Source organism: Apteryx rowi, unplaced genomic scaffold (genome assembly GCF_003343035.1).
Source record: "Apteryx rowi isolate R43461 unplaced genomic scaffold, aptRow1 scaffold_301, whole genome shotgun sequence".
Lineage (NCBI taxonomy): Eukaryota > Metazoa > Chordata > Aves > Apterygiformes > Apterygidae > Apteryx > Apteryx rowi.
In genome coordinates, this window is record NW_020449431.1 from 74,610 (window position 1) to 102,469 (window position 27,860).

Here is a 27,860-nt window from a genome sequence, read left to right on the forward strand (position 1 = left end):
GGAAACAACAATAAATGAAAACAGATTAAAGCACACCAATAATCTCATCTGGATTTGCCAATAAAACCTGCAGATCCTATTTTATTTTAAATAGGATCTGTGAAAATACTTTCTGGAATATGTCAGAAGAATATTAATCTTTTTCTGAAAAACATTACTGTAGAACAATCACTCAGCACCCTTTCTTCATGATTTATTGAAAATATTGCGGGGGGAAAAAAGCATAAACCTACAAAAATCTTTTCTTCCCGAATGCAATGCATATTTCTGCAGAAAATATGTGTCAGCTTTATAACGAAATCTTTTCCCCATCCCCTAAATTGTTAACTTCATGTTGTAACTATCCTMGAACAGAGATAAAACAGCTTCTACGGTTCTTAATTGTAAACTTTAAGTATCGCTTAAATATCACTGTGCAACTAAAGGAGGAAACACCTATAAAAATCTCAGCATTAAACAACATTGGTAAAAAGTGCACCAATTGGAATCACAATATTTACATGAAAACAAAGAATTTAGAGAAGCAGTTAAGATCTGTTTTAGTGCTCCTTTGTACACCATGAAAATTTACTACATTTATAATTATAATAATTAAACTAATGAAAGTGGAGCAGTTAAATTAAGTCATGTTTTAATTTAAATACAAACTGTGTCACCTTCTTTAATAAACTATGCTGATTTTAAACTATAAGGGAGATGCCAATGGAAAGCCCACCTTTAATATCTATTAGGCTTGGATCATTTTTCATGTATTCAGATTTATCTTGATGTAGCAATCTCCAAGAAGTCCAAAACATTTATTTGAATTCAAGGCTTTTACACAGACAAATTCAATTCCCAGCTACAGACTTTACCTGTGTGTCCTTTGGAGACATAAGTATCTGGCTCTAGTCTCTCTCTGGAATAAACTGAGTCTATGAAAAAAATATTCAAATTATGAAACTTCCTAATTTTTACAGTGTGAAATTGGCCTGCTTCCCATTTTTATCAAAACCAGATGATCAAAATTTTTAGTTGATTCAAAACACTTTATTGCCAAATTCATACTTGAGGTAAATAAACACATTAAGCACACTGACAACACCCAAGAAAGCAGTTTTTATTGTTATTTTGATATATAATTCCTGAAATCTAACTATTAACAATTTTTTCCAAAAATATATTCTAAAATATGCCTTACAACTATTCACACATTCAATTATTGTAGTGACCAGCCCTCTAAGAGGCAATTTAACTGGCCAATAAAAACTGCCTCCAGAAAGGTCTGTTCCCTCTTACTGATAGCTTAAGTTGCAGCTTAAGTCATAATTTTCTTTTGCCCTCTCTGTACTCACTGCCCTCATCTTCTGGTTGTTACCACTCCAGCAGCTAATAATAATCTCCATTAATAATCCTCCCTTCCTGCTCACTTCCCATTGAATGTTTAAATGCTAAACTGTATCTTATAACATCTTTTCTGCACAGTGTCAAGTGCATCTATGAGACCACCAAGCCACACCAAAACCTACTCTCCCTCAGTTTATGACTATGATCATCTCGGATTGGCCCACAGTCCAGCTCTTTGCCTCTTCACGGCTCTGCCCAGCAGAGAGGATGGGATGGGCCCTTAGCTTCCTGACTGCTGACGAGGCTCTGAGCGTGGCACTGACGCTGGACGAGGTGTCCAGTGCCCACAGTTCACACTCTGCTGCCACGCACGTTCAGAGCCTTTCCTGCGATTTATCACTTCTGCATCTGCCTGCAGATTTCTGAGAAAAAGCCCTGCAGCAGTGTGCATTTGTTTCAGGTTTAGAAAATTCCTTCCTCCGACAAGACAACCGGAGACACGCCTGAACTAATCTTGGAGAGTGCAGCCTCTAACAGCATTAGCATCAGCTTTTCTACAAACCACACCTGAGAAAAGAACCTCTCAAATCTTAAGTGGAAACAAGCCTTTTGCTTTAGTGCAAATTGCTAAGGATGACTTACTGAGTGACATGCCAAGTTACCAGCCTCGGGTAGCCTTGCTGTGGCCCTGGTCAAGCAAGCATGGGTCAGGGTGCTGAAGGTACAGGAGAGCTGACCTACTGGCTCAGCAGTGCTGAAGCCCCCTCGCCCCCAAACCAAACCACCCGCTCGCTTCCTCCCATCCCGGCTTTTTAATCCTGCTCCTCTCTCTCGCCCCTTCAGGAAATCAGCAGACTTTCCAACACGCCTCCTCAACCCACTCATCTGGCATAAAACACGTTTGTATTCCTGCTGCTTGGTTAGTTGGGGGGAGAATCCACTCTGGCAAGAAGCCAAAGCGCACCGAGGAGAAGAGGCAGGGCAGCACAAGCCAGTCCGCAGCTCACCCAAATCACTGCATCGCAGTGAGGTGCTTGGAAGCCGTCCTGACTTTGCCAGCGCAGGCAGCCAGCACCTACGGCAGCTTCTAGGTGCCATCCCCTTCCTTGGGCATTGCACCAGTGCTTAGGCGGCTGCACAGTGAAACACCTCAGGGAGCTGATCTTGCTAAAAAGTAAAAATTAAAAAAAAAGCAAGTTCCCTACTGCTATTCACCTAAAAACCCCACAAGTGCTTTACCTGGTGCAAGGTAGAGGGTAGCATAAAGACAGGAACAAATTAGAAGCAGGGAGAAGACGGCAGAAATTGCTTATATTGGCACTGCCACCAAGAAGTATTTGTGAAACTACACCCCATTAATTTCTTTTTAATGTCCTGTGTTTTGCCTCCATCCTGGCCCAACCCAAGTATTTTTCCCTCAAACTTATCAGAAAAGATTATTGTGAAAGTAAAAGGATTTGAAATGAGTGTTAGCCAAATAATGCCTGTTAAATAAAGTTACCAATATGTGGTTTCCGTAGACGTTGAGGAGTTCTATAGAATGGATTGCAATCTTAACCACACATAGCACTTGCAGAACTGGTTTTAACACTGTAGCAGTCTTACTGTAGCAAAATTATTTTGGATTAAAAAATGGGCAGCCAGTTTACCCAATATTATCAAGAATCTAATTATATTGGGAAAATCACTTACTTTAGTCATACCTTTACTTTGAGCAAAATTATAACTCTAAATGGGGTTATAAAAAGTATCTGTTACCTGTACTACACGGAAATTTTCAGATTCACACAGGAAGAAACCTCTAAGCTTAATGTTTATACTACTGATGTTGCCACTCCATTTTGAGAATGAGCAAGAAATACACATACACAAAATAAAATGCTCTGCAACTTCAAAAGGGGAAACACTACAGCATCTGTATTTTAACAGGCTTCTCCACTTTATATCAGACCACAGGTCAACAAGGTCTTGACGCAAGCACATTTTTCAATATTGTTTTACCACACACAGCACCCTTGACAGAAATAATTAAAAAAAGTAAACTTCAGTAAAATGAAAAATTTACTAAAATCATAAATTGTTCAAATTTTGAAAAAGAAAAAAAATGCTAGTTTTGGGGCAGTTCTTCAATCAAATATAGTGAACCTAACTGATGACTCTATAAAGCTGCAGCTGAAGCAACTGTCTAGTTAGACTTTTTTGTTGTGACAAAATATCTACTTAACATATTTTTCTCCTTCAAAGCACTATACAATATTTATCTAACATATGTAAACAAATAATATATTGAAATGCATGCCATGTTCTATTTCTCCAAGATATCTTGAGATAGACATAAAACTGAAAGAGCCAGATAGCTTTTTGAAATATATTAGTTATTCCACATGTTATGCTTTGGGCAAGTTAGTAATAAATCAACACTCGAGCAATGCATTCAGACTGAATTCACTACTATAAAAAGATAAGTACATCTGATTTTGCGGCTCCTTAAGGAAAAAAACAGACAACTATGATTTAACTTTGTTCCCTTTCATTGTTCAAATATATATGGTGTTAAGCATCTCACAAACCAGTCCACAAGCAAAGATGATGTTTTACTTTAAGGTTCATTCTTTTATCCTTAAAAAAGAAAAGTAAAAACTATATGCATGCAGACACATACATGCATGTACATGCAGACCCATTACCAGATTTTGCATTTGCCCTTTTTGATTAAAACAGAAATATGCCAGCCATGCAAATTCCAACTTTGCTCTGTGATTTCTAAATGTTAACTTGCACAAAACACAATTTGCCTGGTGTCAAGATCTAATATCTTACAATCTTACAGAAAGGTATTCATTTGTAACATACAAATCTGACTCCAATGCATTGCCACCTTCTTGACATTTTAACCCGTATCAAAAAAAAAAAAAGAAAGAAAACACTGACACATTGATAACATCACAGTTTTCAATACATTACAAAATAGCTTAAAAATTCAGTTGATAAGTAAGAGAAATTGTTGATTGACATGGTAGCTTCATACTTCCCTCACTAACACCAGTGGAAAACTGAACAATAGATTGTTAGCCTGTTTTTAGGACTTATATAAAAAATTAACACTACAAACACAGTACAGGAACCTGTCAGCCCTCTGCTTTATCACTGTGGAAAGAAATGGATCTTTTTTTCCCTCCACTGTATTTTTAAGGAACCTGTTGTTGTTTGGGTTTGCTCTTCACAAGCGCAGTGTGAAGGGCAGCAGAGATTTGTTCTGCCAAAGGAGGAGGCCAAACACGGCACCAGGACTGCGTGACTACAGAAGGGAAGGGACCTGTGCCAGGGCCACGGCAAGAGCAACACTCTTCTCCCACAGCCCCTTTCCCCAGCCATAGCTGCGGGGGCACCTGGGAAGGGGGCACGAGGCACCAGCTTTGCAGTCCTCCTGGCCTGCACCTGCGCCTGCAGACGAAGAGGGAAGCAAGGATCCTACACTACTGTCTTMATTTTTTGTCTATTCACACACAAAACTATGGTAGAGAAAATGGAGGTAATGAGGGTGTGCACAGGGGAGACAGAGTGTGTATGTGAGCATGCACATCTTTAAATTCACAAAAAGAAAGAAAAAAAAATCAAAGACAAGATATCTCCATTCCCTTCTTAAAGCCCACAAAGCTGTGGAGAGACCTTTCTTTTGGTGGTGGAGTTTTTTTTTGTTGTTGTTTTTTTAAACATTTTCAGATGAAATGGCAAATTTCTCCACTGCTGCTGTTTGGCATCAGACTTTAATGACTCAAAACACCGGTATTACTATTTAAAGATAAGAAGTAACCTATTTTGAAGTTAATCAAGTCCAGCCAAGTCAATTAATCATCAAACCTACCATATGACGTGAGCACAGTATATGCTCAAAGGGCAGCCATCAGGCACCAGCCACGCTCTAGATATAAGGTATTTTGTTGCTGAAGTTTGGCAGCTGAAGGATCCCATATACTCTCTCATGCCTTCCTCTTTTTTCTTTTGTGGCTGGCAGAGCAAGCTAGACACACTCTAGCATGCAACTCCCCCAGAAAACTACTGCTGGATCCGGCCCAACCTCTGTCCATTTCTTCTCCTGTCCCCAAAAATCAGTGCAATAGGAAGAGCCCCCATAAACCCACACCCCCACTGAGTTACAAAGCCTTTTTCATTCTATCTTAACATTCAAGAACGCCATTTGCGCCAACACAAAATCCCTAACATTTGACTCCTCTTCCAGTACTTTAAGACTGCACAGGGAAGGCTAGCATTACAAGACTTAAAAAGCTTTTCATAAAGTCATTCAGACTGAACAAATATGCTTTCCTTGCTTGCAAGTGATTTTATTCCTTAAATAGCAGAAAACCTCTACCTCTTCCAGGTGACCACCTTATATCTGCTGTATTTGAACAGATAAGATCTTGTGGCATGGCAATTTCAGTCTCAGTGAACATCTATGCAGCACAATAAAAACAAAAATAATTTGTWCTGTTCAAAAAAAGAGAACTGACAAAAGTTATTTTCTCCTTTCAACAGACAACACCTAATGAGAAGCGCAGATTCTGAGACAAATTCACTGCCTGCCAAGAACAGCAATGTGTACATTTTGCCATAATTGTCAAATTTGTTCTCCCCACCAAAAAGCTGATGACTTAAAACTAAAAATTGATGTTATAAAATTTCTAAAGCTCACTCACATAGGTACAATACAGATTCCCTAGTAAAGACAACAACAGTCGCACTGCAAGCAACTGCAGAAGTGACATGACACTGCCACAACCTTGAACTCCTCTACTCCACATTAGCAGAGATAGCTGCAAAACCTGGCTCCTCCATCAGAATGGAAAATATTTCTTTGTCCTTTTTGCCTTGCGGTTGACCAGCATTAGTGAACGGCCCCAGCTCAACGCAAAGGGAGAGCTACTGTTTTGGTTTCCATTCATCATGACTTAGTCAAGAAACAGGCAGAGAAGCAGTAACCCTGGTGTGTCCATCAACAAAAATCACAGTGAGCACCTGTAAACCTTAAAACAGAAAAGGTTTCCAGCTGCAGAGCCACATCCCAAAAAGTGAATGATATGTGAAAAAGTCTCGTGGACCACATGAAAAAGACTCTAGTAGACCCTGAGGCCATACAAACCAGGAAGAAAAGCAGACTGACTTACAGGATTACACAGGGTTTCGTGTAGCTYGCCCAGGTACTCTGCTGAAGTAATCCACTCCAACACATTTTACACCGAGTCTTTAAACCTTCCAAGAGTTGCACATAAAGATATAAAAAAATCAGTGAAGGAGATGCACAAGTGAGTGAGAATAAGACTGATTTCTCATAGAACAAAATAATATGTCCACAAAGGCCACAATGCAACAGTTCCTGTCTCGGAGCCCGGAGCACTGTCTGCTGGGCTGTGCAAAGGGGGGGGCAAGAGAGGGGGTGAAGGGGCAAGACGGGGAGCTCTTCACACTCCTCTGTAACACCTTTTGGAAAAGGGGAAAATTCAACTCTACAGGGTCTTTTTCCTCTTTTTAATACAGGGACCCTTGAATAATTGATTGCAGCTTGATCCTAGTGCAGAGGAATTTATACACTTTTTTTCCCCTCTGCTTGAATTTTGAATAATTTTTCCTTCAGAGCAACAATCTCAGTTTGTCAATGTCAAACAAAGTCCAAACTAAGAACAGAAGTACATACAGGACAGAGAGAATTAAAAAGATATGAGGCATTTATTTCCCTGTGAAGAGGTCATAACACCAGTCAGCAAGGGATTCCTATTAGATACTTCTCTGGATGGAAAAAAATCTTTTGGACTTTACTCCCAGCCCCAGGCTTGTTCACCATTTAGCACTGGAAAAAGAGAAAACATTGGAAAAAAAAAACAACCCAAAACACATTGTGCACACCATGCTATAAACCGAAAACAAGTTTCCTCTAGAGAATTTCACCTTGCTCTAATAATGAAGGGCAAAAAAAGGACAAAAAATGATACGTGGCTTCATAATTCTCTGTATTTTTTTTCAACATGGGCATCATTAGGGGGAAAAAAAATCCAGACACCTAGAAGTGTACAATGTTTTACAGAAAAAAATACCTAACAATACATCTTACCATTGATGAGTTCAGGCTTTTAAGTCAAAGTTTTGCTGTCACTCACTGTTCCAGGCACATAAATTTGGAGACTGATTGGGTTCCAGTTTTTGAACCTCAGAGATCTGAATGAGCCTTTCGATACAGATTCAATACTGTATTTCATAATTTTTATTTTATTTATTTTCACTCATGGGTAGCCTGGAAATTCCTAGCAGAGCACAATTTATTACTCTGAACCTTTTCAGAACCTGTATAATGAAATAAAGTAATACCAGTTTGTTTTCCTTTAATCATCTACTTCCAGCATATATCACTGATTTCTGCCATAACCCTCTTTCATTCATTTCACTTTTCATGTGAATAAAAATGTATTTTAAGAGCAGTGGGGTGGGAGAGTATATCATTTCCAACTCCCCGATAGTGTGATATTCATGATTTTTCTTAGAAAGGGACAAGACCTTGCAAAAAGCTGTTAAAAAGACGACAAAATTTGAGCTTCTCATGTAGCAAGTGCTTACGTCTCCAAAGTATAGAAAAGAATCCTAAAAAAGAAAACTCTTGACAAAAAGAACCATCCAAAACCTATTTATTTACACATCATGATTTAAGTTAATTTTGTAATTCTGAAAAATTGAATCAGGCACTCAAAGGTAGCTGATTAGCAATAGTGTATTTTATACTTGACTGCTTGACAGATCCCTCCGTATAACAGGGAGGGGAGTGCTATAGGCTTTTCATAATCTTTGTAATCAAGGTTAATATAAAATTTGCATACCACCTTGCTGACAAGTGGAATGTTTTCTGGAAAAACACTGGGGTTAAAGCATATTTCATCAGAACTTAAGCACTGGCTAAAAACATAGCATATTTATCTCAAAGTAAGTCTTCATGAGTTTACAGCCAGTTCTCCATCTGGGACTTTAAGACAATTACAGTTAATTTAAGACATTCATTCATACAGTACATTAACATCCAAAATTTGTCATTGCCTTCAGAACCATCTCTAAATTTTGGTCACCTTGCCATGAAGACATTCACTATCTTGCAGGGAATAGTGGAAAAAGTCAAAATACTCATCAACTTCATGGAAGTTGAGTTATTCACAGGGGAAAAAAAAAAAAAAGAAAAGAAAGAACTATGTCTTGTATGTACGGCCACACAATTTCTCACAGTAATCCAGTGCTTAAAATAAGACATTCTACACTAGTTTTAAGAAGTTCAGATGATATATTTAGCAGAAGAAAGCCAGAGCACAGTGCAACAAAAGAAAGCTATCCACAAACTATAATATAACAGAAAGCAAAGCAGTGGAAAAGACAACACTGAAAAGCTCAAAGAAGGAAAAAGAAAAGGGAAGAAGTAAACTTCAGTAAGTGTGCTATTTTGTGAAGAGCTAAGTTGCTAAAATTGTCTTTTTCAGACATACAGTAACTTTGGCTTTAAAATGCTGTATGTTCATTCTTTCTTCAGCACAGGACTAAGGACAGAGCAACGTAAACTATTGTTCAGACTCCTTAGCTTGCAAAAAGCAAGAAGACTAAGCTCATTTCTTTTTCTGCCTACTGAAGTGGAATTTTCAGCACATTGTGGAGACAGGGCCTTCTTTGCTTATGTTGGAGAAGTACATTTTGGAGCATAGATTTAGGCAAGTTTGATGGTTTTCATTTGCTAAACAACATTCTCTGTTTTTCTATTTTTAATTGTAAAATTTCTTTGATACGGAATTCTCATATTTTTCCCTTATTCAATGTAGCATGCCGAAAAGCAAATTAGGTATCTCCAAAATAGGCTAAGCAAATTAAACCCACCAAGCTAGGAAACTTACTATTTACATCTTCATATGACAATTTATAAGTTCTTACATGCTGATAACTAAAAACATTCCTAAAAAGAAAAAAAAAGGGGGGGGGGAGGGAGGGGAGGAGATCGTATACCACCACCAGTTCTTCTCTCCTCTACCAGCATCAGCTACTATCACTCAGCTCCATCCTATGCTCACCAGTCAGGTATCCCAGGATGAAATAAAACACATCGTGGCTAGCCAGCAAAACAGATATATCTGAAATTACACCACAGACCTGAACAGTCAAAACCAGCACTGTAAATTCTAAGAAAAGACAACTTAGAAAGGGCTTTCATGACATCTGCAACGTTTATGGTGCAACTGCAAACCCGGAGACCAGCATCCCACAGTCGTGGCTGTGCTTGTCTGGGCAATGTTCGCTTTGACTCTGTGCACTCGAATTCTCCAGTTTGAAGACTATAAGGAGACTGACTTTATTTTTAAAAGTCCTTTGAGAGCTGCAAGTGCTCTGTGAACTACAGAACTAAATTATTAAAATGTTGCTGGTAATCACTCTGCTGGAACGTAATCTTACTTTGTCCTCACCAAATTGATAAACAACTCATAAGAAGCAAGACAGAAATATGATGGATATGCTGGCACACTTTTATGTGTATCCTAACACTTAAATAAGAAGATGCTTTGTTTGTATTAACAAGCCTTTGAGAAGTAGCAAGAAAGTTCATTACAAAACGCATTTTTTGGAGCAATCCTTCAATAAACTGTGTAAAGAAAAAAAGTCTTTTGATTAAGTATTATCTAGCAAGTAACAGTCAGGAAAACACTTAGTGGTTTACAAAGCATTTCTGAGAAAAAAGTAACTTTGTTCATATTGGGTTATAATTCTAAAGGGGTCCAATTTTGCACTATTATTACAGTAGTGATAAAATGCTAAGATAGTTAAACATGCCTTTAACTGATGAAAACTTCAACAGTTAAGAAAAAAACAGATTCATAAGCCATTTCATAGTGTATTGATGAACTAGGAAGAAAATAAGTTATAGCCAGTCATCTTAAACTCTTAAGAGCCAAGAAGTATTCTCAATGGAATTATGAAAGAAGGAACACTAGAAAATGATGCACCTGTGTAAGAAGCATTTCACTGACTTCCACTACTTATCAAACAAGCAGCTGCAGGTTTAAGAACAAAAGCTATCTGTCTCAGATTAATAAATATTAACACTGTTTTCTTTACTTAAAAAGTTGACCAGCTTTCATGGATCAACAATCTCATTTTACTAAGCCATTCTTTTAACCTCTGCTAGAAAAAATTCTAGCCATTCACCAAAACAACAGTTCTCATTAATCTTCTATTTGTTAGAATACTTAGAAACAGGAAGAAACCATCATGGTACAGATTCACATGAGGCGAATTTATGAATGAGGTAACCTGTGCTCAGAGTCATTCTAATGGTCCTAAAAGTGGAAGGTGAAAAGCCTGTACAAATATGACCAAACTATGTAACTTGCGTGTCTCAAAAACAGTTCCCCCACAAATTCAAATACAAGTGAAAGTAAATAGAAGTCCCAAATGCAATGCATGGTATTTTATATAATTGATATTGGTGCTGGCATGGCTTAATAAACATTGTTTCTAGAAATTATAAAAGAGACAATGTATAAAATCCTTAAAGGAATACACCAACRTCTAAATTTAAAGGTCTGGATACAAGTCAACAGTCAAGGGAAAAGATAAAACACATATTTGAGGAATTTCTTCATACCTTAATACCTTGGTTTTCTCCTCCCACCTATGGCTCTGGTAGTGCAAGCTCAGTTAATCTATCATCCATCATCTTAAATGGAACTCTTTTTACTTATGCCAACAAAGCTGACTTTTCCCTTTTCTCCGATTGCTATGCCTGTATCTTTATCTAACGCTTGCTCATTAAGGCATTCCTACTGAGAGATTATTTTCCATCCGACTGCCTCTCAGATTAGTACTTTCGCTTCCCCATGAAAACTTTCCAAAAGATTTCTCAAGAGTGAAACCTAGTCAATACAGATATTTGATGGTGTCCATCACAATGATTTCAGAATTTCAATTTTAAATTCTAATCTACTCTTGCAAAAGCCCTGTTAATTGAGCCAATCTTACTTCAAAATAACAGCACAGCTTTTGCTGATTCATTTTAAAACACTGTTCAGCTGGCACACTATAAATCTTTAGTAATATCTAGAATCCCAAGTCATGGACAAAAACACCACTGGATGAGGGCCTTTTTTATAAAACAAAAGTAAAAAGACTAACTCTATCTCAAGAATAAATCGGAGAATGGCARAGAATATGTTGTAATGCTGATAGACTGTTGTAGACTTTTTAATTAGAATTTACAAATTAAGCCTTCTTTAATGAAAGTCTGTTAGTCCAGGTTAGATTGAAAGGCAATAACACAGGGGGGGAAAAGGGCCAAAAAAAACGGGCATGGGACTGGTCATGGCAGAAGAAATTATTTTTTATTTTCACAGCCAGAACAAAAACTTTCACAGAATAAGATCAGACTGGTTTAGGTAACTACAGAAAATAAAAAGGACATCTATTCTGCCTAGGAAAATGGAGACAAATTAAGAAAGCATCCACTTGCTAAATGGTAATGCAGATTCTTATTAGTGATTAGAGACACACACAGACCCCTCAAGCACCACCACCCTCTCCCTCTGAATTAAACTTAATGGCTTAGCAGTTCAGGCCAAAGACCTACTTAGCCCAATATCCTCTCTTTAACAGTGGTCATAAGAAAAACCCTGTGGAAAGGTAAGAACAGGGCAAATACACAATACTTTCTCATCCCCCAAAGCAGTCTTCACATCTCCAGCTACGCCTTTCAGCTCAAAGGGACCTCCTGTGCTTGTCTGACTAGTTACTGATTTCCAACAGATCTCTTCCAAAAACTTGCCCAGTGTCTCCTTGAACCCATATACTCTTCTGGCATTCACAACTGCCACTTCTGATGCAGGCTTTTGCACACCTACCTCCTCCTGCATGAGCCACCTCCTGTTGTTTCTTTTCAGTCTGGTCACCATCAGCCTCATTTTCTGGTTCCAAATTCTTGTGTTGGAAGAGGATGTCAACAGTGAATTCCTATCCCTCCTCTTCAGGCCAACCATGGGTTTTGCACACCTTTACCATATTCCCCTGAACTGTGTCTTTTTGCAGGCCGAAGAAACTTAGCCTACTTGAGCATTTCCCTCACACATACCTACAGCTCTGACTCCTCTGGCAGTGAACCCTTGTTTGTGCTGAGGTTCCCACAACAAGACTTCGACTTTCACACAACTTAACGTCCAAGACTTAGGGCAAGTTCTAACTTTAAACTGATTGGCTACCTGTAAGAGTCTCTTAAAAACGTCAAGCATAAGACTTTATGTTCAATTCTTATCCATTAAGTCAACAAAATTACCTTATCTACATGTTTTATTCATGCAGTATCTTTTGGTAATATATTAAGTCACTTTCTGTATCCCAATATTAATATTTTCAATAAAATTCTTTGAAAATATTAATTCTTTTGAATGCTTTGGTTTTTCTTCAGACTTTCTTTATGCCACATATTTCAAGGTTAGTTCTTCATTCTGTGCAGCCTCTATCTTATACATAGGAAGTGGGAGTTTGGGGGTGGGGGGGAGGAGTTAGCTTGATTTTTTCTTTTTCTTTTTTGGTAGGTTTGTAAATATTGTGAATTCTTTCTAGTTAGCATACAAAACTGTTCTCTACAGTTTGCACAGGCAGCATGTTGTTCTTTACTTTCTACTAGCATTTCACTCATTGCTTTCCCTTCTTTGGTTGCACCAGCTGACCAAATCAAATGAAGTTCCCTGCTTTCCCAATCTTTTCCACGTGCAACTTGTTCATAGCCTCATATCTCTGCAAGTGTGGAACAAACTAGGTGATCTGATTCTACTATATCCAAAAAGGCAACCAGTTTTCATATTTCACAGGAAATTTGTTTCTTCCCTTATCTGCCATTTGGCCCAAATGTGTATAYCATTAGTGAATCTTCAAACAATTTGCCAACCTCTTGTTATAAACCTATTATAGTTTCAAGACCTTTTAAGATCATAATGGAAAATAACTCTCCAAGATCTCTAAGCTATTTAAAATTTCATAAATCCTATAAATTATCAATATTAAAATAAAGGACAGATTCATTATCCAAATCAGGATTCACAATTCAGCAATGAGATCACTTAGCTTTCTAGAGTGTTCCTGCACTTTATTAATGGTAATGCATCATTAGCCTTCCTGAACTCATGAAAGAATTTCTACTTAGAGCATTTTGGTATCTTTAGTTTGTTAGTAGGTTACACTTCCAAGCGTAACCATCACTCCTATCAAGCACATATCTTAGCCAGTCTCTTAATGAAATTATAGAGCAACATTCTTGTATAATTAAGTTTTAAAGATGCATAAAGAAAACAAATAATTCACTTTTAACAAGTTTGATATTTGTGGTTCCAAGTTAAGTTTTCTATACCAATTTCTGATCAAAAGTTATACAAACCAGAAAGATGTAATATAAAACTAAAACCCCAAAGTCCATGGCTCACATTGCAAAGTGGACTTCATAGGTGGAGATTTACCAAGGATTTCAGAACTATGTGACCCCGTGGGAGCAAAACGAATTTGCTCAGGGAAAGAAAAACACACCCACCCACCCATCCACCCACACCAAAGAAGGAATGAGGAACTTCTGGAAAATAGTCTTCAATTAAAGAAAAAGAAAAAAAAGAAAGGGGAGGGGAGCCCCAAATTGGAAAATGACTGTGACAGAAGCAGCAGAGACAGTCCTCAGCAGTTGGACAATTCTTACTGTACAAAGCAGGAGAGAACTTGGGGAAATGAACAGAAGCACTAGACAAAACAATGAATTCAGAAAGGAATAAACATCTTCACTAAAATAACCTAATTAGTTACAGTAGCAATGAACATAGACAAGAAAGAGAGACAAAACTCCCACACAAAGTTTAAACAATAAAAATACCAAAATATTTTTCCTTTAAAGTAGACTTCGGGCAGGTCAAAGGTGGCATATTTCCAATAGAATGATAAAATAAGATCCCAGAACTAATAAGGATCAAAATCAGATCATGTCTTCAATCCCAAGGGATTCTCTAACTAAACACTTTTCCTAGACAGTTCATCCACATGTTAAACAAACAGATAAAAGATGCAGATGCCCTGCTAGCAGGAGAGAGAAGACAGATYGTATCATTATGGGACTGCAGGAACTTCCCGAGTACAAAATATGACAACAGAAGAATTACAGGCCCCGTGCTGGAGAAACCCACAGGAACAGGCTGAATGTGTAGTTAACATGTAGACTTTCACGTCACATACACTGCAGCTACCCAAAGCTTATACCAGTGCAAAAAAAGCAACTGGACTAAAACAGAAGTAAAGTATACAAAGGCACTACCCTCAGCTCTTGAGCTGAAATTTCTTGACCACAAATTGGCTCCAGCCTGGAAGTATATTCTGGGAAGCATCACTGTGAGTTTGGCCCATTCATGAACTCTTCTATAAGCTTCCACTGCTATCTACTGTCAGACACAGGTTACAAAGTTAAATGAAAGTTCAGGTAAATCCACTAAAGCTATCATAATAAACATTACCATATTTTGCCAGAAAAGATCACTCAAGAGAATATAGTTCTCTTGAGTATACAAATATAAAGGCAGGCAAGTAAATGGATTATTTTAAAAATATTCCTGTAAGTAAGAAGAAATATTCACTCCATCCAGAAATGCATAAACTGTATCTATACATGGGAATAGAGTGACATGCAAAAACACAGTGCTAGTTTTGGACAGGAAGCAACAAGCTGGACCAGCACAGCAGAGCACAGAGAAGCTTTCTAGGAGCTAATTAACCTAGGGGCAGCCCCATATTAACATTATTAACACAACCATCCTGCTGACCTCCAACTTGCCATAGGGGACTTCCTTAGAACATAGCCTGTGTCAGTCACCCCCTGTAATCTCTGCGCTYTTCCCTCACTTAAAAATGAAGGACATCATATTGAAGCTGACCTGATTAACAAAGCATATGTAAACAGTTCTGCTCCTCAGTGATCTCTAGCAAAAATGACCTCACTTGTGTGGGCAGGGATCCCATTTCAGTTTTAGTACAAGAACATCTTCTACCTTGTTTTAAAAATTGTTGCATATTTTCCTTCACTGCTTGCACAGACCAAGAGGTAGATCGACAAGTGACAAAGCTACAAGCTAAAGCTCTGTAACAAAGAACGCCTGTAAGAAAAATGAAGACTTCCACACTGCAGAGTAACTCAAAACTAACACTGAGGAGGAAAAAAAAAAAAAAAAAAAGTGCACCCCACACACACAAAGACCTATGTTAACTCAAAAACCACCTTTGAGGACCACAAAAATATCAACGCTGACTGAGCAAACACGCAGCCGTGCACAAACAGCATGCATACTTTCCCTCCTGTTTATAAAAACAATTGCAAGTTGTACACAAATCATGGCAGTTTGCACCAACAGGAATCCAGCTGTACTCCAGATTTGTTCCTAATTTAAAAAAATAAACTGTATTACACATGATTTTAATATTCCACTGGATGACTGAGCAAGGAAAAGGACAAGCTTAAGCACAGCCTGTAGAGAGATAATGCGAAGTCTGTAACGTAAGTGAAAAATGGCCATGTTCCTAAGATAAGGCCCCAACCACCAATCTCATTGTCAAGCCTGACCATCTGTCAGCAGAAACCTGATTTACTGCACATAATATTGCTATACATGATTACTACTAGACTGCTATGAGAGGCACCAGATTCTTTTCTTTTTTTAGCACACCAAAAGCTACTTTCTAGTAATGGCAAAGGGTTAATAAAACACCTCCTCAGAAGGAATTTTTATGAAATCCRGTTTCAGATCTTTAAATCAAATTTCACAGTTTCAATGTCACTGGGAATTTAAATTCCTTTATAAATAAAAATATTAAAAAACAGGGAAACGAAAACTGAAGAAAAATTTTAAAATGCTAAAAAGTAACAGGTTTTACCTTATAAGTAAGATTGCTAGCAAGTGCACTCATGTTAGTTTCTCACAGAGATTATTTTGATAGTGGGCAACTGTGAAGAACCTTAGACCAGGTATTTTAAGAAACATTCCTACAACACCCCTATTCAAGAAAACCTTTAGTAAAGAGGCCATTTTGCTTCATTTGAGAATCAGTCCAGACATCCAAGCTGTTTGCAAGAGCACTAATGACCTGAATCATGCTTAGACGCAGGCCCGTAAACGCTCCATACAATTATGAGATAACACCTCATGATTTACCAGCTTATATTAGCGCATCCAATACAACTCTTCCCCTCCTTACACACCAGGACAGAAACGCCTGGCTATGAGATTCATCCTTCACATCAAATACCCACTGAGTGAAACAGCTGCAGGTACTTTCTCAGGTTAATCAAACAAATCAAATAACAACATCTAGTAATAACAAGACAATTTTGCTCACTAAACAACAGTCCTACGCTGCAGGTGGTTTTGTCCCATAGTGAACAAACACGAAAAAAAAACACATCCTGAGCAGCTGCTCATTAGGTGAGCACCATTCCTCCTGCACAGCAAATGAAGCAAATGTCATGTGGTACGGTCATGTAATTAGATATAGTAACACAGGCATATCCAAAAGAGAAAGGAAGACAGATACAAATTACAGTTGCAGAAACAATTTATTTCTTGGAGTTTATCATTTTTGATCCTCCTGTACCACAACCTTACCATTTCTTTTAATAAGGCTCTTTTCCTGGTCACTTTTTTTATTATATGATAGCAGATATCTTTGAACAACTGCATCGTTCCAAAAATGCCCATTCCCAAGTAAGTATTTGTTCTGAACAGAACAGAGTCATTTTTTTAAGGGCATCAGAAAAATATTCTAAAAGAAGAGACCAACACGAATGCAAACAAGTGTGTAGGACCTAGCTGTTGACCTTATAAAGGGGTGAGAATTATTACAGGCTTACCTGATACTCATTTGGCCAGAAAGTGCTGACAGCCAGCTCTGCTCGAAGCCAGTCTTTGCCAGTGGAGCCAGTGACGTTCCAGATGGGATTAGCCAGCGGCCCTTTGTTCACTCGGACGAGAATGTTCAGCGTTCCTGGGTTTGCTCCATTTTTGCTATACAAAAGGTAGCTGAAATCGATACAGTGAGTATCATTTTCCTTCATTGTAGGAAGCTGGAGTCGAGTCTTTTCTCCAGGGTCATGGTCTGAGGAAATCACGATCATGTATGATCCTAAAGAGGGGAGGGGAAGAAAAACAACGAAACAGTAGTAAGGACGCAGATAAATGCCAGGCAATAGACTGTTCACTGTAAAAAGGATGGAATATGTGGGTTTGATGAACTTCATATTCCAAATTCTCAGATAAAATTCAAAAGTGCAGAAAATACAGAAGTAGCAAGAAATCCAGCAGGCTATAAAATGCCCACAATGTCACTGAAGTGATATTACGGGAGATGATATATACAGAATAGTGATATACACACAAGACATCACATCTCTCTGAAGACCTCTCTCCTTCTACCTRCAAACATTTCTCGCTCCTATCTTAGCATCAGGTTAATTGGGAATAAGACCACAGAGGGACTGAGTAAATGCAATGTCAGGAGCATGAAATCAGCATTATTCTAAGGACACTGAGGCCAAAAATCTCCTATCTGGCTCCACCAGTGTCCTCTAAATGACAAATAACGATCCATATTTCTCAGTACTGCTTTACAAGACCTTGCTCCACATTACACAGAACAAGAAGCAGACTTGAATTTTACTATGCAAGCAATAGAAACAAAGAACTCACTTGGTGTGAGCCATATTAGAAGTCCTGAAAAGTTGGGTTTGCTGCTCCACTTGCCAATGGGTTTGAGGGAAGAGAAGGGGATAACAGAGGTTTCTATTGCTGGAAAGGGCYCCATCTTGTAAATTTATTTTACAAGTATATAGAAGACAGAAAAGGCTGAGCATGTCTAGCAGAACATGAAAATCAGAAGTCAGAAAAGGTGGTAGAGGACATAATGCTAAAACAGTTTGTCTTGCCGTTCTGTAGAATGGACAACAGAGAGAGGACTGCCTGCCTATTTTAGTGTCTCCTACCCCCAGGCCAGCTTCACTTTGAGAGCAGCAGCACCCTGTTATCAGCACAGCCAATGAAAGCACCAAGAACACCCAGCATCAGGTGAAACTTTACAGCCAGCCAACATAAAATCCAGCACAGTACAGAATCTTAATCTTGGCCACCGGAAAATTTCCTAACCCAGATTTATATTCTCTCTTGCCTAATGACTCCAGAGCTTCATATTGACAGGTTTTGCTTCAACTTCCAGGCTTAAAGAGCACAGTTGCATAGAACCCTTCTTCCTGTGACATGCAGCTGATGAAATCCATCAAAACAACAGAAATCCAACTGAAAGTTCAACAGTTGAATTAAAAAAAAAAAAAAACACCACATTTGTGGGCACTTGTCCAAATGAGTAGTCCTACAGTAGTCCTGAGAATATGTGCATGAATGAGCATATTATTGATGGAACACCTTGACGTGTGTATTTGTATGATTTATTACTTTTATGCACATGGAATTTCATCTTTTGATTTCTATGCAACAAGGAAATCTTGTGTTCTAAACAAGACAACATCCTAAACAGTTGTACTAACCATTTCAAAATACATTTGAGGTACTGGTAGCCAAGATTATTGACAAGTGTTGTTCAAAAAAAGATGAACATTTCAGTACATGGAATTATATATATTTTTTAAATATATATATAAAAAAACCCCACAAGTCTACCTATGTTTAAGTCATCTATGTGACGCACCAAGTTACTGGCCTGTAAAGCAATGCTGCGCTAAAAAATTTCTAGCAGAGGAGAGAGCAGGCAATACTATAGAATGAAACCAGTTTGTACAGAAGTACAGTGCTGGCATCTTTTCTTCATATTAATCATGAAATAAAAAGAGTTTAAAGAAAACTACTATACAACATAAGCACTTAGTTAATATTTAGATAGCCATACAGAAACCATTATTGGATTTTTTTTTAATAGAGAATCTAGCATTATACAAGTTACTAATCACCATCTCTTCATCATTAATATTCATTTACAAAGACACAAAAGAACTGTATTACGCTGTTTAGGTTTGTTGTCATTAGGACCCTTTAATGATTATGGTCTAAAATCAACTGACAATTGCACATCAGCTGTTTAAAAAAGTATTTCTAAACCACATACGCTGGCGTGCAGCTATTATGACTCTTGACTCTAGAATAAACTTAGTTATAACTTGTTTGTAGTCTCCAGCATAAGCACCTGATTAGCACAATACAAAATATCATTTTCATAATTTTGACAATAAACACTGTACATTTGAGGTGGGGTAAGTTGCATGTTGGCAATTTTTATTTTCTACATGAGAGTTAGAAAAGGCTCAGTGAAAAGTTACAAAGACTGCTTTCCACAACAAGAGCACTTTGGCCATCTACACTTCCCTTTAGCCTTTATTACATTTACCTTGCAAATCCTTTTAAGCTACAGACCAAAAGCAATGATTTTTCCCTAAACAAAATATATATTTATCATAACATTTTTAAAGCTAGGCCTGGGAAGCAGATAAACCCTCTAACTTATTCTGGAGGGGGCCAGGTGGGGGAAGAAAGGAGTAGAACGGAAGAATTGTATTTGGCAGAATTTTTGAATGTTTGTTTCTTTCAATACATCTTGAGATAAAACTATTAGGAGAAAAAAAAATCACAAATCAAACAACAATAAATAAACCAAAAATATTTTGAGATCTTGCTCCTATACTAAGATAATCTGCCATAGCCTTTGGAAGCTCTAACAACATACATTTTTCAGCACATCAACACGTTTAATAGTACCCTACTTTTTCAACCTCATTTTTCAGTATTTAAAAATACTTAAGAGTAAATTTGCATATATCTATCTACATATGTTAGTCCTACAGCATTTCATGAAATGCTCTAGACAGCATTCATAAACCATTTGTCACAAAGCCAAAGCATCTGTTCAGCATTTTGCAAGCTACTTCCCCTCTCCCCCCTTTTCAAACTTCTTAAAGGCTATATCCCATGAATGTGCACAACCTCACTCCTTCCGCAGCCCTCTGCCTACTCCAAGAAAATCAGAAACCAATGCCAAAGTAAACTATACWTCAAATTTATATCTTTGGAAAACACAGAAAATATCTTCTTTCACCTTTTATAAGAAAGGTGGGGGGGTTTTCTGTAAAGGCATGTTATGTATTAAAATGAGAGTGAAAGGGTTTTTTTTATCCCCCACTATACATGCCTGTAATACATTACTCTATTAAGTCTATGGCAAAACTTAAGTCCTAAATATTCTTCTCAGATTTTTTTTTTTTAAACATTGCCTTTAGCATTACAAGTAGTATATAGTAGTAAGATGTATGTAATACAAATTCCCATGAAATGCATTAAAATAAAAGAGGCCACATTAACCTGAAAAATAGAAATTATAGAAATAATAGTGTTCCAAACAAAAGTTTTATAATTAGAAGTCTAGTGAAAAATCAGGTAGCATAGCATTTATGAGAACAAACTATAAAATTATAAATTTTGGAAGTTATTGCCTAATACCAGGCAGGGCTTTTATAAAGCCACACACTGGAGGACAGATCACAGTATGGTTTGTTAAGGCTTTTCTAAGCTTTATTCATATGTATGGCTCAACTAAAAAAAATGAATCATACATGCCTATGAAAAGAAGCACTCACAGAATTACAGCCAAATTCCCCTTTTACATACCAAAACACCCCATGTTTTTCATAAACATTATTAGACATGAAGTAAAAGGCCTAAATGAAAACAGTACCACAAGATTTTTCTTAAAATTTTAAATAATTAACTACAGAATATGAGAATTCTGTTGACATGAGATAGAAAGTCATTTACAACACTACCCAAATAAATGTCAAAATATGGAATATTAAGAAAAAGATTTTCAAAGATAATCTACACTCAAGTGTACACGCAGATATGAGCATGCAGAAATCCCAGGTGAAGTCAGGCAAACATATGACCTGTTCTCAGTACAGCAGAATTGCAATGTAATGCTCAGCTGACCATGCAAATTGGCAGATAACATTTACATTTATATAGGAATTATGAAATATAGACATAACTGCATATGAAATCATATGCACAGGAAACAAGTCCACAATAATAGATTACCACCAAGTCAAAAGCTTTCAATGAATAACTGTATTTAATAAAGGGATGACAATACAGCCAACAGGCCACTTTGCAGAGCTAATCAACAACTTGGAATATTTTTAGCAGTAGTATTGGCAAGGTACAAGAGCAAGAGGTGGTAAGCATACTTCAGAAGGCCACTTTAAACAACAGGGAACGATTACCCAGATATTTAACATTAAAACAGAAATAATGAGAGGACAGCAGAATCAAAAGTTATGCAAGAGACATTATTGAACTTGGCAGAAATGCTAAGTACAAGCAAGGGAGATGTTCACATGCTTATTAATCCCTAGGATTAAACAAACACTACTTGAGATTCTCAGTGAGAATTTAGGGCAGCTGTTAGAGCTAAATATTTAGAATATAAAACATTTTCATTAAAGAAATTTGACTGTCTTCATTGCCGAAAAGGTAAACAKTAGCAGTTAGCTACTGCTATATAACTTCAGTTAGGCACTGCATATAATACCTATTTTCTTAAACCCCAATGAAGACATGCTCTGTGATTTTTACCATCATGTTGCCCTATCAGGTCAAGCACAAGCAGAAGTAAAACACTATATACACATATATCCCTTACAGACAAGAAGGGGGAGAGGGGCCCACACATGACCAAATACCAGCTGACTTGTGCTCTATTTCCACTAGGATTTTACAAGAAGCAAGTCAATGCAAGTGAGTTGCCTCACTAAAAATCAAAACACCACCAAAAAATATTTTGCACACTGAAGGCACAGAAACTTGACATGAAAAATCAAGTTCATTTTTTCCTTCCTACAAGTCAGAATCCATCTCCTACAAAGAAGGATTTCATCTTTGGATGATGCTGTAAGAAATTAGGGGTGAAAAATATCCAAAGTCATCATTTACACCTGGGCAATGAGCCATTGCTCCTACTTGTTCCTTTCTCTGCCTCTTCTCACAATGCCCAAGAGAGAAGACTTGAGCTACTCTGACAGTAGAACGATTAGAAAATTTATCATGACTCATCAGTAAAATTTTCCTCACAATATATAGCCTGACATTTATGTTGCTTCACTCTCCTTTCAGTAATTCCCAAGAGTCTTCTCCATCCATAGAGTTTACATTCTTTAAAATGTGTACAGAAAGTTTTCTTTCGCAYCCCAAACTTTGTCTTATTTTTCCTGTTTATACATATTTTTGTATTTCTCCGTATCAAACTCTACCCTCTCCTTTTTGCTTTTCTTCTCTGAAGTCCCTCCAATTTATTTGCCAGTTAATAGCCCCTAATATTACTGATGTAATAACAGCAGAAAGGTCAATACAATTCTCTCCTGCATGGAAGAGAAGCATCAACTTATGAAATAGTTAAATAACAGTGCCTCTGCAATCTTTGGTGAGCTCATGCCAAGAATTTAACTCTAGCGTCTGAGTTGCAGGGAGATTTTGATGCATGTTCAGCATACCATTTAAACCTTAATCATTAACTCTCTAAAAGGCATCTGTGCAGACAAGGAATGAGGCATATCGGACTATTTCTTAGTCGTATTATTAAATATAGCTGTATATATCTCATTCCTTTCATTATGTTTAATCTACTTTGATAACAACTGACCTCAGTGTCCTAGCTCAATGGCCAGCACAGATTATTTCAGAATAAATTCATTCTGTAACTAATTGGGAAAAGCCTTAGTTTTATCCCCCACTGAAAACCAAGCTTTCTTATCATCTAACAGTTAATTTCAGGTAAGAAATCAGGCTAAGACCAAAAAGTATCCTTAAATAAAATATGCCTGCTGTAACGTACCAATGTGGCAGACCAGTTTCCTGACCAAATTATTTTCTCCCCCTGTCTTGCTCCCTGAAAAGCAGGCTTCTTTGTGAAGTGTGAAACTTGTAATTTTCAGCAGCCTTCTCTCTGACTCCTGTAAGTCCTCTTCCCTTCGAACAAGTTCTACCCATCAAATGATCTCCATTTAGAGGGTACTCTGTGGTAACCCCTCTGCTTGCTGTTGTGTTCATTCAGTTATTATGACATTGTTATGTCACCTTCAGGTGAACATAATAGTTAGAAAGTTTGGAATTTCATATGCAACTAGATTTATGGGTACAGAATTGGATTCAACTTTGCAGTCTGCTGATGGAAAAAAGGTGATATATTTCCACTATAATAGGGAGTAATATGAAGCTTAAATAGATTCAACAACAACAACAACAACAACAAMAAATCAGGTAAAGAAAGTCTTCCCCATAGAGTCAAAAGAAGAGATCTCATTTACTTCACGTCAAGCACATACATAAGTGCATTTTCCTAAGGCTCAGGACTATGTGACCTTTTTATTTCATTTTTTAATAACTACTGTATAACATTATAGTCCTCAGTTAGGCATCAGGCAACCTTCGAGTGACAATGGACAGTGAACTGACATTGAAATACAGAAATAGGGTTGCAGCTGAAAGCAGATTGAACAGAAAAGTTCATAAGCTTTTACATTAATTCACAGAAAATGTACACTTCCCACACATTTTGTTTACACATATTTACACTTTAAAAAAATCCAGTGAATAAGGCAAACGTATTCCAGATAATCATCTTCCTTGGGATTAAAAAAAATAAAATACTCTTTTAGTGAATGATCTGCTCCACAGAGAAAAGCAATATGAAAGAAAATTATGAAGAAAAGCTACGGACAATATTATCTTCTTTAATATTGATGCACTGGCCCAAAAGTTTGGTTTCATGCCTTAATATTCAGATTCAAATAGCTGACATTGATAAAAATTTGTGAACAATTTAACTGGGAAACAATTTTGATTGGAACACAGAAGGAGTATTACTAGAAATTACTTTAAAGACACTCCAAACCCACTTAAAATACATTCCTGGAAACCTGTTCAAAGTATTCAATATCATTATATCCTGATGTGTCTGACAGCTGCTTTCATTAAAAATGTTTACATCAATAACACTACTATTGAAACAATAAGAGAGTCTCCAAAATTTCTTCAAATGTTTATGAATCAGAGGTATCTTTCCACACACTTCTGCTTGCTTGGTGTACTGTTCCCTACACGGCACTCAAATTGTTGAAGCCTTGTCTCAATTTCTTTATAAACTGTCAAAAAAGAAAGGGAAAAAAATCAGGATTACTGATTTCAACTTCACCACATGGCTCACTGCCAATTCTCCACAGCTCAGACACAAGTTAGAGCAAGACTAAATGTCTGAATTTACTACTGCAAAGACAAAAAAAAAATTGGGTGGGAAGACAGAGGGAAGATTTTTGGAGATGTGACCCATCTTTTTTTCCTACTTTCCAGATATAACGAGAATTATTAAAAGAACTAAACTGAAACAGGTTATGAAATTACACCATAAAGTCAGAGAGTACTAATTCAAATACAGAAACTCGGTCTTATGGACTAATAGTTTATCATTCTTGCTGCACGGGCACTTCAATTTCATACGATGAGAAAAGGTGTTCTGTCCCCCAGTCTGTACTTTACCATGCCAAAAGTACTCTCTACAGCAAGGTCGTATGACTGGGATGCCCCCAATTTCCTCAAGCGCAGAGGTAAAGCAACAGGCAGATAGCRTGCCCAGGCAACCCAGAATAAGACCAAGACAGGCAAAGTAAATCAAAGCAGCACCATGTTAGCGGCAGAATTAGCATCACGGAAACCACAGCTCTGTAACAGTATTACCACCTAATAACTTTCGGCATGATACCACCATCACTAAGGGCTTGTCTGCTCCATTACCACACTAAGAACAATTTTTGCTAATCAAAAAAATAAAAAGAGGAGCACTTCAAAGGTATGTCAGCCTATTTCCCAGAACTGCTTTAGAGCAAAACTCATGAAGTTTTGACTGAAAAAATCATTCCTCAGCCTAATGGCTATAACAGCTACAAAAGTTCCATTCCCCTTATCAACATTTTACATGTAAATATGCATGAGAAATATACGCTTCTGGAGTTTCTGAAATCCTAGTTTTCTTGCACGTAAAACCAACTTCCTCTGGATTTGTTTGTACCGATGCAGAGAAAGAAAACATGATCAGATATCAGTTTTTGAGGTATGATAATTTAAGTCTTTTCACCCTGCTTTTTCTTATGATGGGTTTTTAAGAAATACATAGGCTCTAAGTACTCCAAAAATCTGAGTCGAAAAAATGTCAGCAACTGAAATTTGTGATGGAAGCTTGCAGTGTCTGTACAAAAGAACATTTATCTTAAGACATGCTCCCCTGAACAGTCTCTTCCAACTAAGCCTACAGAAAATGATATTTGATATGGTGTATCAAGCAAACTTATGGATGAATAGCGTTACTGAACAGCAAACTGTGTCTAAGTAACTGAAAGGCACGTGGTATAGTTGCATCTTATTTGGGAGTTAAGCAAGGCACTCAGTCATGCATTTTTAAAATCAGCATTCATGAACAGGTGGCTAGGAAGAAAGTAACAGTAACTGGTGTTCTGAGGTGTCTGAAATTCTGTTTTAAAACCATAAGTATGCCACGGACAGTGGCACAGTGGCTCTTTATCTTCTCCGTCACCAAATAGCTGATCTAGTTGCACAAGAAGCAGCATCCATTGGTCCAGGTATCTGTCTGGAAGAAAGTGCATTTTCTAAGTATAAACACCAAGAAACTTCCAACTCTAGAATAATATCAACTCAGCACTAAGTCATCTGATTGAGATATCAAATAAATAGGAGCCATTCATGCCTGCATAGCCTACAGACAAAGAGAAAGATGTTTAAGGGGCAGCTATTCCCAGAAAAGCAGCTGACTGCCATATCCAAGGCATTCTGTAACTCCTGGCAAAACTTCGGCCCTGTGAAGGCACACACACACCTAGAACCACACACAGACATCTACAACAACTTCACCATATGAAATACAGGTGCTGAAAACAACTGGAATAAGTTTTGTTTTGCCATTGCTATTAATTGCTCTAATATGACAGCTGGATAAAATCAGCAATGACAGTTGATTGAACAACCGGATGCCTCCCTTAAGCATTGGTTTTGTTCCACACAATTTTTTGTCAGGCATTTCAGGATAAACAACCAGTGTCCACTATTGCGCACCTGCCTATGGGACTACACGCTACGATGACACCATATTATCACCACTGCCAAACACGAACTGAACGCTCAGATCCTCAAGCTGCAGGGCATTTAGATTTTCAAACGCTAATGAAAGAGCCACACTCTTCTTTATTGACCAGGCTATAAGCAGAGAGAGATCAAATCAATCCACTTCCTTTGTTGGATATTATCTATCTGAAATGAAATTAAAGAGAAACTTGACAGCATTGAAAGGACACTAAGACAGGCAGTGATATAGAAACCATGAAAGCTGGGCATTTTTGTAGGTCTTTGCTATATTATGTTGCCTTAAATTGAGGTTCAAACAATAACTTCCCTAAGGCACACAGAAATGGGTTTACCCAGAATTCGCCCAAGCCAGCTGAGGAGATCTAAAGCTCCCCGCCGCTGAAACGCAAGGGTCTTATTCCTCCTGGCACACAGGCATGCCCAGTCTCCTCTCCCCCCTGTGCTCACTGTACCCTTGCATCAGCCAAATCAACCTTTGAACGCAACAGAAAGCTACACCGCTTTCGGGGGGCAGAAAGGCCCCTGAACAGGGCGAGGGAAAAGGACAACAAAGTTTGATTTCTTTCCTTCCAGGTGAGTGAAACAAGCTGACTCCTGGAACAGCCCCAGAGCCAACTCAAGACATGGGAGGAAGCTGAAACTGCTATGCATACAGAGATGAAGTTATTTTTTCTTGACAGCAAAATAAGTTTAGTTAAAAGTAACTTCTTTCAATTAATAGGGAAGTCTTAGCAGAAGATCACTTGACAAATAGCTTTAGGATTATCTTCTCTTTGTTGCCAACTAAAAAAATCCCACCAACTCTAAGTATTTTTTCCCTTCCAGTATTAAACGGCATTTGGATTCTAACTGAACGGGACAATACAACTTTTGAAACAACAATCATATCCAGAGTGTCTTTAACACACTAATGATTCCTCCAAAAGCAACAGCATTTAAATTGCAGGGAAGAGATACTTATTCCTACCAATGGAAGACACTAAAACTGAAGCCAGAAATTAAATTGGTCGCTCCCTTGATAAGTATGGGACCAGAGAAAATAAGAATTTACAGTCTGCTGAGAATACAACTCTCAAGCATCATCAAAAAATCTCAAAGAGTTAAATGAAAGCTCAAAAGTCTTAATCAATACCATACGCAACACCAGGCTGCAGACAGCTAACTGAAGAAACACCTTTTATGTTCAGTTTTCCTTCTTTTTACTTGCATAGTGTTGTATTAAATGCAAAATATGGATTAAGAACCAATTTTACTACT

The 27,860-nt window shown here is 37.6% G+C and overlaps 1 protein-coding gene across 1 annotated transcript in view; it reads right to left on the reverse strand.

The window, feature by feature from the left end:
* LOC112968127 (receptor-type tyrosine-protein phosphatase kappa-like) overlaps positions 1–27,860 on the reverse strand; it is a gene marked incomplete at its 3' end in the record, with an annotated part of 131,617 nt that overhangs the window by 50,000 nt on the left and 53,757 nt on the right. The window contains exon 3 of the mRNA XM_026070005.1: positions 17,255–17,526. Within this exon, the coding sequence (XP_025925790.1) occupies positions 17,255–17,526 (272 nt within the window). The remainder of the gene's footprint in view (positions 1–17,254; positions 17,527–27,860) is intronic.